At 30.7% G+C, this 14,488-nt stretch overlaps 2 protein-coding genes across 2 annotated transcripts; both read right to left on the bottom strand.

The window, feature by feature from the left end:
* Positions 1-3,659: 3,659 nt before the first annotated feature.
* On the bottom strand, positions 3,660-5,839 carry LOC105795290 (probable receptor-like protein kinase At1g11050). Its single transcript, XM_012624855.2, has one exon. The coding sequence runs from the start codon at positions 5,751-5,753 to the stop codon at positions 3,807-3,809; it is 1,947 nt and encodes a 648-aa protein (XP_012480309.1). The 5' UTR covers positions 5,754-5,839; the 3' UTR covers positions 3,660-3,806.
* Positions 5,840-9,282: 3,443 nt separating this feature from the next.
* On the bottom strand, positions 9,283-13,194 carry LOC105795293 (putative transferase At1g60990, chloroplastic). Its single transcript, XM_012624858.2, has 12 exons — positions 12,868-13,194; positions 12,685-12,786; positions 12,554-12,587; positions 12,363-12,436; positions 12,204-12,269; positions 12,027-12,091; positions 11,506-11,593; positions 11,359-11,424; positions 11,015-11,180; positions 10,839-10,922; positions 10,372-10,499; positions 9,283-9,823 (listed from the first exon to the last, which is right to left on the bottom strand). The coding sequence occupies exons 1-12, from the start codon at positions 13,090-13,092 to the stop codon at positions 9,626-9,628; spliced, it is 1,296 nt and encodes a 431-aa protein (XP_012480312.1). The 5' UTR covers positions 13,093-13,194; the 3' UTR covers positions 9,283-9,625.
* Between the last annotated feature and the right edge of the window lie 1,294 nt (positions 13,195-14,488).

The raw sequence follows: 14,488 nt of genomic DNA on the forward strand, positions 1-14,488 counted from the left end.
TTTACTTTATATATATAATAATTGGCATATTGCCAAAAAAGAAAATCCATTTTATGGCACAAAATTTTGGGTACCTATTTGTTAATTTCCACATTTTAATATTTAATAGTTTTGTTGTCCTATTATATTGATGTTGAAATTTATGATAGTTGATATTGTACCGGTATCATATGTTATGTGTTGTTTGGATTCTAAATAGATATTAAGTAGTTTAAGAACGTTTCGAGTGTGTTTTAATTTGTTTTGGCCAATAACAGCTTGTATCGATTTGTATTGATTATTAGTCTTTGTATTATGCGTAAGTTGTGGTTTTAGTCCTCATATTTTAATTTGATTAATTTTAGTTCTTGAACTTTTCAAATTGGTCAATTTTATCCCCTGTACTTTTTGAATTTTAAAATTTCAATCCCTACCTAAGCAACCGTGGTTAATCAAATTGGTTAAATTTTGTTATTAATCTTGTACTATGCACAAAGTTGTGGCTTTAGTCCATCCTCTCCAATTGGACTATTCTTATTCCTTATACTTTTCAAATTTGAAATTTTAATATTGATGTAAATGGCAACAGTTAAATCTATTAATTGTCTTTTTTGTGAATAATATGTGAAAATAGTAAGTTGGCACGACATTACGCATGTCTTAATATGTTTGACATGTCAAATTTTGAAAATAACAGAACTTAATGAATTCAACAACTATCATTTGGTAAGGACTGTTGTTCTAAAAACTGAAAAGTACAAGGACTAAAAGGGACTAATTTGAAGAAAGAGACTAAATCCACAACTTATGCATCGCATAAGGACTAATAGAATAATTTAACCTTTATTTTTTATCTTATAATTATTAAATTAGGTTACTAAACCTAATTAATACTTTTAAAACTTATATTTGCATTTAAATATATTCATATGATGTAATTGAGATATATATATATATATATATATATATGCATGTGTACATAATATATAATTTAATAAGAAATTAAACAATAAACTATAAATATATATGTAAAAATATTTACAAAATATTCATAAACTCGAAATGATATATAAAAAGTACGGGTTCGGAAAAACATTTAAACCGACGAGAATACCATTTATTTTCTACCATATTACTAAATTGACATTTAAAACTATTTATAATTTAAAAATAAGTTGTGATAATTTTAATAACTCTAAAATAGAGTTATAACTTGAATAAAATTCAAAACATGCTCACTACCAATAAGTCAAAATAATTAATAATAATTAAGATTAAAATATTATTTTTAAAAATCTGGATTATTTTTATTTTTATAAGTAATTTTTATCTTTATATTTGTTAACGTAATAAAATAAAGTTATAACTTGAATAGAAATTAAGTATATAAATAGAGATTAATTTTATTTTTAATTGATGATGACATTATATAATATTATGTTATTTATAAAAATATTATAAGTTGTTTATTCTGTGAAGCAAAGTACTTTCTTTTTACGTTATTATTATTATTATTATTATTATTATTATTATTATTATTATTATTATACATGAAATTGTGAACGGAAGAGAGATTTTAATAATTATTTTTAATTACTATTTTAAATGTGTTTATTAATTTAATGTATATGTCTTTCATGCTTATCATTAATCATTATTATAATTGATGTATATTGTTGTATTTTTAAAAAATTTAATTTAATATCATATACTTTCTAATATATTTCTAAATTTTTATATTATTTTCAATTTTTAATTTATAAAATATTATTTATTTTAAATATTACTTACGTTATATATATTTCATATTATTTATTTTAATTTTTTAAAAATAAATGTGTTTATTCTCCTGCAACGCAAGTGACAAAGGAATCTAATTAATTAAGTATATTGAAAAAACAATAAATTTATGTAATAAAATTATAATTTATTTATGAAATTTAAAATTACGGTCCATACATTAAAACAATATAATATTTTGTGACGATACAATATTTTTTTTTAGAATAATTTCATTATAAGTTCTGATTATATCTACTTTTTTTGACACAATAACTAGAACTACCCACAACCCCTCAATTTATAAATAGGAGGATAATGCATTTCAGTGCACTTAAACACACGTCCTGTATGCCTGATACAAATTTTATATAATATATATTACTAAAAAAAATAGATAATATAGAAAGAAACCAACGGCCCATTACAACTACCCAAAAGCTCACAACCATACAGTCCAAATACAAGATTTTATGCTGTCATCAGCTGTGTATATAATCTACATATATTATAAGGGAAAAATACTTGCGGAGTCCCTCTATTATAAGCATTAGATCAATTTAGTCTTTTATTATAAAATGGGTCATAAAAAAATTCAAATATTAAATGCATCTTATAATAAAGGGTAAACTACAAAAATAGTCACTTTTGTTTGCCTCAAATTACATTTTAGTCACTTATGTTTGAAATGTTACGTTTTAGTCACTTACGTTATCGTTTTGTTACGAAGTAGTCACCCTGTCATTAAACTCCATTACCTCCCTAACAACAATCCTACGTGGCAGTCCAAATGGGTTTTAAATGCCAACTTGGATGTCCAACTATGATGAAAATAGTTTTTTTTATTCAAAATAGAAAAGAAAACTAAAAGAAAAGAGAGGCGAACGGTTGTTCTTTTCCAGTTCAAGGTGTAATTAATTTAAAAATTTTAATTAAATAAATTTATTTAATTAAAAATCTATTCTTGTCGCAGTTGGACATTCAAGTTAGCATTTAAAACCTATTTAGATTGCTACGTAAGATTACTATTAGAGAGGTAATGGAGCTTAACGACGGAGTGACTACTTTGTAACAAAATAATAACGTAAATGGCTAAAACGTTACATTTCAAACATAAGTGACTAAAATGTAATCTGAGACAAACAAAAGTGACTATTTTTATAGTTTACCCTATAATAAATGCATCTTATCCACCATAGTTAAAGTGATTATCAAGTTGATCAAACTATTGATTGCCGATCAAACAATAGTTAAATAATTAATTAAAATATTTAAAAAATTTTATAAAATTTGATCCAACCAGTTCAATCGTTTTTTGTTTTGATTTTCTATTTTTTATCAATTTCAAGTGGATTGCTCATAGACCAATTCAATCCCTATGTTCGGATCATATACCAATTAATCCAACCGACTGGTACAACTCAAATAACACTACTTCAGACCCTATAACATTGGCTTCATGGGTCTTTATTTTAATTTTGAACACGTGAGCATCAAACAACTTAGATTTAACATGTTAAAAAAATTGATTTACTTAACGAGTCAAATTTAAGCTCTATCTATAGAGTAAGTACATTTGTGTTTAAAATTTAATTTAACATTTAAATATACTCTCTAATCATATCAAAACAAGTATTTAAAATCTAAACCATAATCTAAAAACCTCAAAGATGATAAAAACCAGTGCAAGGCTACTTGCATATACTACAAATATACATCATGAAATCTTTGCGCGTTGAGAATCCATTGGATGTAATGAAATGAAGCAAATATCTCGGTTGCAACTTCGATTTTTCCATCATCATGAAGAAAGTTCGACGTGATTCGTTGTTCTACGAACGAAAAGAGCCCGAAAATCTTCGGCTGGTCGAGCAATTTCCAGTTTACTTGGAGGCCAAATCTTATATGCCAATCGACCAATTTGATACATGCATCTTTGGATCTTCGTATGTTCAGGACATCTTTGTCTGAAAAAGCCTGATAAAACCGGCACCGGGAAGCATACTCGAACATGCCCTCTTCTTCTCTGGGTTAGTGAACATGTCGGATTATCTGAGCATGTCTCCTTTAAGTAGTTGTGGTCCACTTAATGCAGGTGAGATGCTAAATGCATTGCCGTCACTGTAACACAAAGGGTGAGCGAGAGACATTGGTCGATCCGGGATTGGGGGAACTTCAATATCACCTTCCAACATTTTCAATGCATCCAAAATGGTAGGTCTTAAGGCTACCATTACATGAGCACACAAAATCCCAACATGCAAAAACCTCTCCATTATAGCTTTTGGATTCGAGTTCACGGAATCCTCACTATCCATCAACGAACGATCAAAAGCTTCCTCAACTTTCCCTGCTTTTACCAAAGACCAAGCCCAATCCGTTATCAAAAATGCACGCGGCGAACTCGACGAAGACAAATCAAGAGCTTTCCTCCCACACATTATCTCCAAAACAACGACACCGAAACTATAAACATCGCTCTTCTCAGTCAACTGACCATATAAAGCATATTCAGGAGCCAAATATCCATGAGTCCCAGCAACTCTAGTCGTTAAATGAGACTGGCCTTCCCTACTCTGTTTTGCTAACCCGAAATCCGAAACCCTCGCTCGCATATCGGCATCGAGTAATATATTAGTAGCTTTAATATCTCTATGATATATAGCAGGCTTAACTCCATAATGCAAATAAGCCAACCCTTTTGCCACATCCAAGATTATATTCTTCCTTTGAGGCCAACTCAACGGTTTAACACCCGATTTCGACGGAAACAAATGGTCATCGAGGTTTCCATTAGGCATATACTCGTAAACAAGATATCTTTGACTCCCTTTTTCACCATCACCGTCGTCATAATGTTCGATTTCTTCATCATCAATCATACAACATCCTCTAAGAGGAACCAAATTCCTATGTTTCAAATTACTAATAATTTCAACTTCATTGCAAAACTCTTCATCACCTTGAAATTCAGATTCTATGATCCTTTTAACAGCTACCAGTGTTCCATCTGGTAAAATCCCTTTGAAAACAAATCCAAATCCCCCTCTTCCTACAAAATTCTTACTTGAAAAATGATCAGTTGCTTTCTCAAGATCATGGAGTTTAAACCAAATTGAACCAGTATTAGGCCTTAACCTAGTTCTAGAACCTTGTTCTTCTAAATCATAAAAATTAGAACCAGAACCGCCATTGTTTCTCTTCACAAATCGTTTTTCATACCAAAAGTAAAAACCCAATACACTAATAGTAACAAAAACGGCTACGCCAGCTCCTGTTAAGCCAAAAACAAGAGCTGAATGCTTGTTATTAGAACCAGATTTTTTATTCAATGTTAAAGAAAAAGCACAAGAAACAGTCCCATCACTTTCAGGGCCAAATTCATTAACAATCCCAGCAGCATAAAGAACAATGAAATCGAAACAATCGGTACCGTGTGAGCGATTACCATCGATAGCCATTAACCGTGAATGAACCTCGTTACCAGCACGGAGACAAGTATCACACGCCGTTAAATCACCGAGATCAGCTTTGCAACCTTGGTCTAACACCGTGGATTGACCTAATTTAGCGACCCAATCTTTAGTCGTTTGTATCTCGGCACAAAGATCAGGCGTAATCACGAACTGGGCCGGCTCGAAACAAAGGGAAACGACGTCGTTAGGGAGAGAAAGCAAATCGAGCTTGGACTGGAAATCATGGAGGCATGAAACGGAAGAGGGCAAATCAGGGAGCTGAAAAAGACTGGTTTCTTTAAGGTTTTCGGCTAATCCAATGCCGAAGACCGATAACAGTGAAACACAACAGTTTTGCTTCGAGATTTCAGCTTTGGGTGTTGAATTTGAAGGGTGAAAATCACGGCAAACAGTTGAGTTCCATGGGACTCTCGTTACATAGTTGAGATCCATTGGACAAGAAGCAGCTATGGTTAATGAAAGGGTTGATAGGAAAACAAGGGACGAGATTGAAAACTTTAAACTATTGATGATCTTCATTCCTTGGGTGGTTTTTTTTTTCTTACTTTTTTTTTTTTTTGGTGATATTAATATGAGGAAGAAGATGAAGTTGCAGAGATAAAAGGAACGATGCTATTCTAGTCAAACCTTTACCTCTTTTTATTACACTCTATTTCGGCAGCCGAGTTTTGTTTTTTTCTTACTTTCGTTGGTGGCGCTTGCATGTCACGTCAGTAGATGGAGTGATGGAGATGGCTTTGATTGGAGCGTTGACTACACGCGATATAATATACGATGAAATATATTCTGTCTCATTTTTCTTTCTTTGCCTTTTTGTTATTGTCGACTTTTTGTAGATTTGTCTTGGATTCGATAACCTCAATTTAAATATTGTAAAAAAATAAATTTGTTTTCATTAAATAAATTTATATTTAAAAAATTATTTTAGAAGTTTCTATATAAATGTTAGTTAAAGATTTAACAAGCAGTCGGATTGATTAGATCACTGATTTGTTGGTTTGATCGATTTATTCGATTCGTACATGTTAGTATATTAATTAGTTTAAAGCCCTTTTTCAAATTACTATCCGATTAATTATTGATCTAATCTCCTTCAAACAATATTAATGTTAGTGTAAATTTAATTTTTGAATATATGGAGATAAGAAAAGGAAAAAGAAGGAATTTTGCATGGTTTTTAGCGTTGAATTAGTGATCAAACTGGTTAAACAATCGAAATTTTATTCGGCAATCCAATCGGTTTAATTAAATAAACTGTTTGAAAATTTTGGAAAAACTAAAAAAACGACTCAACTGATTTAATCACTTCACAAGTCAATGGGTCTAATCCCTCTCTAGATCAACACTTCGACCGATTTTTTTTTATCTAATTGGTCAATCTAGTTTGGTTTAAGCAACATTGAAATTTCAACGGAAAATTTTACCTTTTAGTCTCGATATTAATGATACTTTATGCATTTTAGAATCAGCGAAAAATTGATTTTTTTTTAAAAATTTAAAACAATATTATAATAATTTATATTAATCGCTATTTATTTATAGTAATTTATATTTAATCACTATTTTCTTTATTGAAAATAATTTTCAATTTGAAAGAAAATATAGTCGATAATCTTGACAATTTTATATAAAAAACTTATGTTTGACACAAAAACAGAGCAAAAAGGAAAAGAAAACGTGAGTTTGATAAAATTAAAAGGAAGCATCATAGAAATTGCCCATCTAATGTTGTAATTAAATTTCCAGATGAAACTAAATTTATTGTTTTTATTTTCCACATTCATTTCATCTGCCTCATCTGCTGCTTGACCTTTTTGCTTTAAAAGAAAATGATTGACATTAATGATTAAAATTTAGATTCTATGAACATGGTCAAACAGATTACCTGTCTTATATATAATAGAAATAATTTGAATTTTAATTTGCATTTTACTCTTTTTATTTTTAAAATAAACAGATTAGTCCATGTACGTTAGATTACGAGTAAATTGATTTTTTCTGTTAAAAATTACATCCATTTTATTGTTAAAACTAACATAATTGATGAATAACCAAACAGTTATAATGTACAAGGACTAATTTTAATATTAGAAATGATCGGTTTAATTTTTTATCTATATATAGAGATTAATTTGTTTATTTTTTAGTATTGGGGTAAAATGTAATTTGACTATTAATACAAGGGCCTTCGTGATACTTTTACTGTTTTTAGTGCATTAATTAAGGAATATTGATTTTTTGTAGGGTAAAAAAGTCTTTAAATTTTGGAAAAAAATCAATTAAGTCTCTTCGTAAAAAATGCATTCAATTAAGTCCTTAAACTCTCAAATTGTACAAATTAAGCCCTATAATCAACGTTTTCCGTCTTTGATCATTATGTCACTAATGTGGCCATTAACGATGCTGATGTGACGATCCGCGTTAGTAAAAAATTAAAAAAGAAAAAAGATTTGTCCCAGCACATTTCGGACACAAAATTTTTTATTTTGATTTTTTTACTAACACCGTAGTTGACGTGGACCACCACTTCAATACATAACAATCAAATATGAAAAATGCTGGCCAAAGTTCTTAATTGATGTAATTTGAGAGTTTGAAAGCTTAATTGAGTATCTATTTTTATGTTACATGATTTTTTTGCTTAAGATTTAGGGACTTTTCACCATTTAAGCCAATTTTTCTGTAAGCCACTCAGGTATTTGAGTCGAATTTAACTCGAAGTACTAAATAAGTTCAAGTAATTCGAGTTATTGAATAATCAAATTTTTTAGTGGCATGTTTGAAACCATGATTTCCAAATCCAAATCCAATTTTTTTTATAACAAATAAAATATTGGATTTGAATTTGGGCAAATCCAAATCTAATTTTAATAAGAGCTAAATTTTGGATTTAAAAATCCATTTTAAAACTTAGAATTTTCAAAATCCAAGATTGATTAAAAAACATATGGAGAACTTTTTTGTTCTCTTCTTTCACACCTCCTTCAAAATCCAAACAATAAATATTTAATTTTACTTTTAATATATCATCAACAAAGTTCACGATTTTTAGAGTTTGGCCAGTAGGCAAACTGATCAGACCATCAGTTCTTGGTGCAATCAAGTCAATTGGTTCGATTGAATAGATTCTTTAAAATAAAAAAAATTAAAAATAGATAAAACTTGTTCAACTGGTCCAATCGGTTCACGAGTAAACCAATCTGAGCCCTTATTCTGGACTGGTACCTTAGCCGATTCCGAATCCAATCTGCCTGACCAATCAATTCGATTCTAAAAACAATGATGAAGCTTCGTACATTTAATTTAATACAATATAAATATTAAAAAAATTCCATTTATCCCATAAATTCCACGATTTTAATTTTAAACCCTTGATTTTTAATTTATACCTAAGTAAGTTCACTTATGCCTAGTGCAATCAGGTTGACCAACAGGTCCGGATCGATTTTCAGAACCGAACTGGTGGACAAACTAATTAGGCAACCAATTTATTGGTCCAACCAGTTTGATCGGTTTGGTTGGTATGATTGGTTCGACCATTCCATCCGGTTCTATTAAATAAAAATTTTAAAAATCATAAAATTAAAAAATTAAAAAAATTGGTTCAAGCGGTTCAACCGCCCAATCAACTGGTCTGTATCAATTCTCAAGTCAATCGATCTAATACTTTTCTCCAGACTGATACCCTAGCTAATTCTCGATCCAACTGGTTGGTCGAGTTCGATTCAAACGACAATGTTTAAAATCCTCCTAAATAATAAAATTAAAAAAATATTTTCAAAGTCTAGAATTAGTTGAAATCAAAATCTAAATTTGAATTATCCAACAATAAATTTGGATTAATTCAAAATATTAAATTTTAAATACTTTCATTACCAAATAAAAATTTAAAATAATATAAATCATAAATTTCTAAAATCTAAATCTGAATCCGGATCCAAACTTTCCTAAATGTTACCTAGATTAAAAAAAAAATCTAATTCGAACTTATACTAGAGCTTTAAAGTAGAACTTAAATTAAAGTTCAACTTAACTTTGGAACACAAAATTTAATTCAGCTTAAGCTTCATTCAAGCTCAATTCGGTTCAATTACATCCCAAACCCATCACTTTAAAAAATACAAAGATGCAAGTCTTCAACTCTAAATATGGACATTAGCATACCACAAGGAAGAGCTATAAGTATACAAAATTCAGGGATTTATCATAGAAAAAGGAGGGATCGAGTTCATCGATTTGTAAAAACATTACAACGAAAGGAGCATAATGCTTCGGTACGTAGGAATTAAAGCCCAAAAAGATACAAATCAAAGAAAGCGGTATGAAACTTGACAAAAGCTAAGCCATACCAGAAAAACCTTTGAACCAAGATTGTTTATATCCATATAATTTCAATTGAGTCGAGGGCCGGAGTTCTTTACCGGAGGTGGAGATTGCCGAGAAAGAAAAGGAACATTTACTACTGTCCCAATAATCTTTTCTCCAACAATTACAGTGTCTCCATCTGAAGCCGCTTTCCTCTTTATGTAGCCTAAAGCAAAATGGTCACATTCCTTTCTTCCTGTTGTATAGCTTGTCAGCTTTCCCACCTGCAGGAATTCAAAGAAGGTCAAATTCTTCTATAAGTCTTGTAGCTTTAGTCCTTGTACTTTAATTTGGTCAATTTTAGTCAATGTACTTTTCTAATTAAATACTAGTAGTTAGATCATTTTGGTTAAATTTTGCTATTAGTCTTGTATTATGCCTAAAGTTGTAGGTTTAATCCATGTTCTCCAATTAGATCATTATTAATTCCTATATTTTTCAAATTTCAAAATTTCAAAATTTCAATCCTAACTCAAACAATTGTCTTTAAATATAACTAACTTTTTGTGAGTAATGTGAAAATAACAATTTGATAAAGCATTATGTATGTGATAACATGTTTGCCACATCATTTTCTGGAAATAACATAACTTAATGAATTTGACAGTTATTATTTTATTAAGATTGGAATTTTAAAATTCATAACGAATAATACAGGGACTGATGGCAGAAATTTCCCTTTAAAGAGTAGCTTTATGTCAATAGTTCCCAAAATTACCCAAAATATGAAACCATGCATATCATCAGTTCGGGTAAAGAGTGAGATTAGAACCTTTTTCCCATTAACTGTAATGGGGCTGCCTGGTTCTGCAGGTGCTGATAAATGAATACCCCACAGTCTCTGTTTAACTCCATCATATGTAATGAGTCTTGATATTGTCTCTTGTCCCTTGTAACAGCCTACGGATCATAGAGTCCGATAAAGCATGTTTTGTAATTTTCTTAGCAGACATTCAATGGTAAGAAATGTATATATCATAAGGGTTGGGGGTAGGGGTTGTCCAAGGATAATAGCGAATCCAGAAAATTGCTTTGGGGGTCAAGAGAAGAGATGAATCATAAATTTGGGGAGGCAAAATGCAATTTTATTATTATACAAACATGTAATTTCATAAATTTTTAAGGGCCAAATGGAAAATTTGCTCCCTTGCCTTCGCCTCTGTCAACAAAAAGACTTGATCGCAAGTCTTTTGTCACTCCACCAGTAGTTCAGTTTAACACATGGTAAGGATTAGGTACCTTTGTTCAATGAAATTGAGTTCCAAAGACCAGCCTCCAGAACATTAAAGTCATTGGTAAGTTCCTTTCCAGGAGCTGGTCTACCTGCAAAATTAAATTAGAATTTCCTAGGAACTTTGTTACAATAAGTACACCGTTCTTAAGCCATGACTAACTAATAAATCAAGAGTTACCACCTTGTGTAATCCTTAGCTTTTCCCAGGCATTAGAACCTAAAGGAATAGCACCTTGAGATAGAAGAGTTTTCCAGACGGAATCGGCTGCCGCTGGTGATGTCAACAATGAAAAACCTTCTTCGGAAATGATATTTCCGACCCCAACAGTTATAGGCATACCGTTCACCTGAAATTGGTTAATGATCCTATTTTTGATTCACTGAAATGAACATTAAACAGAGTAAACTTTTACTATTTTCTCATTCTAAGTATTGCTTTGATATTAGATTACCTCATTCTAATACGAAATAGTTCAAATGTTCAAACATTTACAACTTGGCATTGGCAATATACAGGTATCTTACATTATAATGACGATTTGTGCCGTATGGTTGTCCAACAAGATCACCCAGATTCAAATTAGCCATCACCTATCATTAAGATTATCAGATTAAAACCAACAAAAAGAGAAATATCCTGGAAATATGCACAATTTATACAAAATTGCTTACTTCAGAGCTCTTGGGACCAGATAAAGCGAATAAGCAAGTTTGCTTGGTGATGTCTTGAATCTCTACCTTATCAGCAAAAAATATGTACCTGCATAAGAAAAGCTTAGCACTTACTACAGTAAAAGTATCATGGACGACTCTGTATTAAGAGTTGGATTGCATTTTCCCCCTTTACTAAAAAAATGGGCAAATTAGTCCTCGTACGTAAGATCAAAGAGCAAACGGATCTTTCTATTAAAAATTTCATCAATTTCTACTTACATCAACATGAGGTACACATAGCACGTCATGTCTAATTGTCTGATTATTTTGTTAGCCAAACCAATTTTTAACACTAGAAATGGATAAACTTTTTAATAGAAATGATCAGTTTACTCTGTGATCTTATATACAACGACTAATTTGCCTATTCTTTGAGTAAAGAGGACAAAATACAATCTGACTCCTAATAAAAACTCTCCATTTTTTTCTTCGTAAATGAAGGTAAGGATCTAAAAGAGATTGATCATTGATGCACTTACTTATTGAGCATTTCAGTTATGTTTCCACATGTCTCTGGTGAAACCATCAATAAAACTGCTTTCTTCTGTAAAAACATAAAACAAAAGTATAGTTAAGTCTTAACAAATCAACTAGGATCAACCCATTACTATAAACTAAAACTAAAGATTATTAGAAATAGCAAAAAGAAGAACTACCATAATCCAAGCATAAGCAATATCAATCGTCCTTGCCGTCGGCGTAACGAAAACGGTTTCACATCCCTAAGAATTTTACACAAAATCCAATCAATTTGAATCAAATTAAGCAAAAGAGAAGAAAAAAGAAGGGGTAGATTAGATGATTAGATCTATCACCTGCCCTTCACTAAGACATTCAAAATTGGCAGTGGTTTGATTATGAAGAAACTGAATCCTATCATCTCCACTGGCTTTTTCAACAATTCAATCCAATACATGTAAATTTTCATAAAGAATAATAAATTCATAATAAATAAAATTTAAAAACCTAAAATTAATTGAAGCGGGAATTAAGTGGAGACACCAACCTCTTATCCTTCCAAAATGTGAAAGGTCCATAACCTAGAGCAATTATCAAATAAAAAAGAAGAAGATAATATTAGAAATTCTAGTAAGAGATTGGATCAACGAAGACAGGAATTCAAAAGTAGAATCTTACCACCACGCCATTATCGAATGCATCCAAAGCTTCATCGTCATTTTCAAACGTTTCTATTATCCCTTCCTCAGAAACTTTTGCTCCTTCTGCTGTAACTGAATCCTGCAACAAAAAAAAAATCGAAATTAAAGTCCATAAACGAAGCTTTTTTCCTAGGATTAAAAGAGGAAGAAAGCTACTTACTAGGAAATCGTGATCGATAGGAGGAGGGGAGAGTTCGAAAGGTAAAGCGGCGGCGATGGTAGATGAAGTGTTTCTCGATGAGAGATTGTTCTTGGTGGTTTTCTTAGTCCGAAACGCCGCGTTTTGGTGAAGAAGAAGAGCGGCTCTGGAGTGTTGAAGACGAGCTGTGGAATGGCTAACTAAGTGAGCTACGCAAGGCGTCGCCGTCGCGGTCGCAGTCGTCATTGCTTCGTTTTGTCGCAGCGGATATGCCGGCTGTGAAGTGGGAAAATGCTGAAATATGGATTAAAAAAGCCAAAAACCAAAAATGAAAATAATCTTAACCGCCAGTTTAATCGTTGAGTTGGAAATTGAGTTTTATCTTCAATTTGTTTATTAATTTTAAAGCTTAAATGTCCAGAAAAATAATTAAATTTTTCATAGAAAATTACAAACAAGTGAGCTCTAATCAAAATTAATAATATAATTTTTTAAAATTTTTTTTAATAATATTAAGATGAAAAAAAATTCACATGGAAAATATTGAATTTAACGATTTAATTCACAAACAAGTGAGCTCTAATCAAAAACTCATGTTTTTGGATTTGTATTACCATATTGAAGCTAAACAATTTTATGACTGCCAAGTGGTACAAAGGTGATGTTCCTTTTACATGTCTTTACCTATAACTTTTAAGGTGAGATCTTATATGTCTTTTTAAATCAACAGTAATAGTTAAAAGATAAAAATAAGAGTTGTAACTGTTTTATCAAGTCACCTTAGAAACTAAGAAATTATGCGGGAGACCTCAAACCTATCAAATCCATTACCAATATGTTGCTTTTCTCTAAAAATTAGTTTCTCTCACTCTTTAGTATTAAAATCAATTAAATTGGTTAAATGCGAATTTTACATGAAATGATCAACAATGTATTGATGTTTCTTTTTCTTCCTTTTTATTTTAACCGTTGATTTAAAAAATTTTCTCAAGATTCCACTATAATGTAATCTTTAAATAAACGTCACCATGTCAAAATATTTGTGATAATTTTGAACTTGTTTTTGGTGGATGAAGATGCCCAAACCTTGAGGGAGACAAGCAACTTTATGTGGATATACATGACTATGGATTGTTTCTTGTGGAGCTTATTTCTGGAAAAGTTGCAGGTTGCTTTCCACATGAAAATGAGGGTCAGTCCTTGATAGACTGGGTAAGATTTTTGTTCAAATTGCTTCTTATGGTGACCATTTTCAATTGTTATAAGGAGGTTTTAGTAAAAGTATCATGAATACCTCTGTAATAAGAATTAGATTGTTTTTTTGTTCCATCTACTAAAAAATGAATAAATTAATCCTAATACGTTAAATCAAAAAACAAACTGATCATTCTGTTAAAAATTTCATTCATTTCTATTATTAAAAACTGATCCCTATACATCAGCATAAGATACACAAGACACGTCTTGTATAACTGTTTGGTTATTCTATCAACCAAATCAGTTTTTAACAATATAAATGGATGAAAATTTTAACGAAAAAGATCAACTTCCTCCTTAATCTAAAATAGATGGACTAATTTGCCAATTCTTTAAGTAGAGGAAACAAAATACAATCTAACTTCTAATAAAGGAGCCTCCATAA

This window comes from Gossypium raimondii, chromosome 3 (assembly GCF_025698545.1).
Source record: "Gossypium raimondii isolate GPD5lz chromosome 3, ASM2569854v1, whole genome shotgun sequence".
In the NCBI taxonomy this organism is placed as follows: domain Eukaryota; kingdom Viridiplantae; phylum Streptophyta; class Magnoliopsida; order Malvales; family Malvaceae; genus Gossypium; species Gossypium raimondii.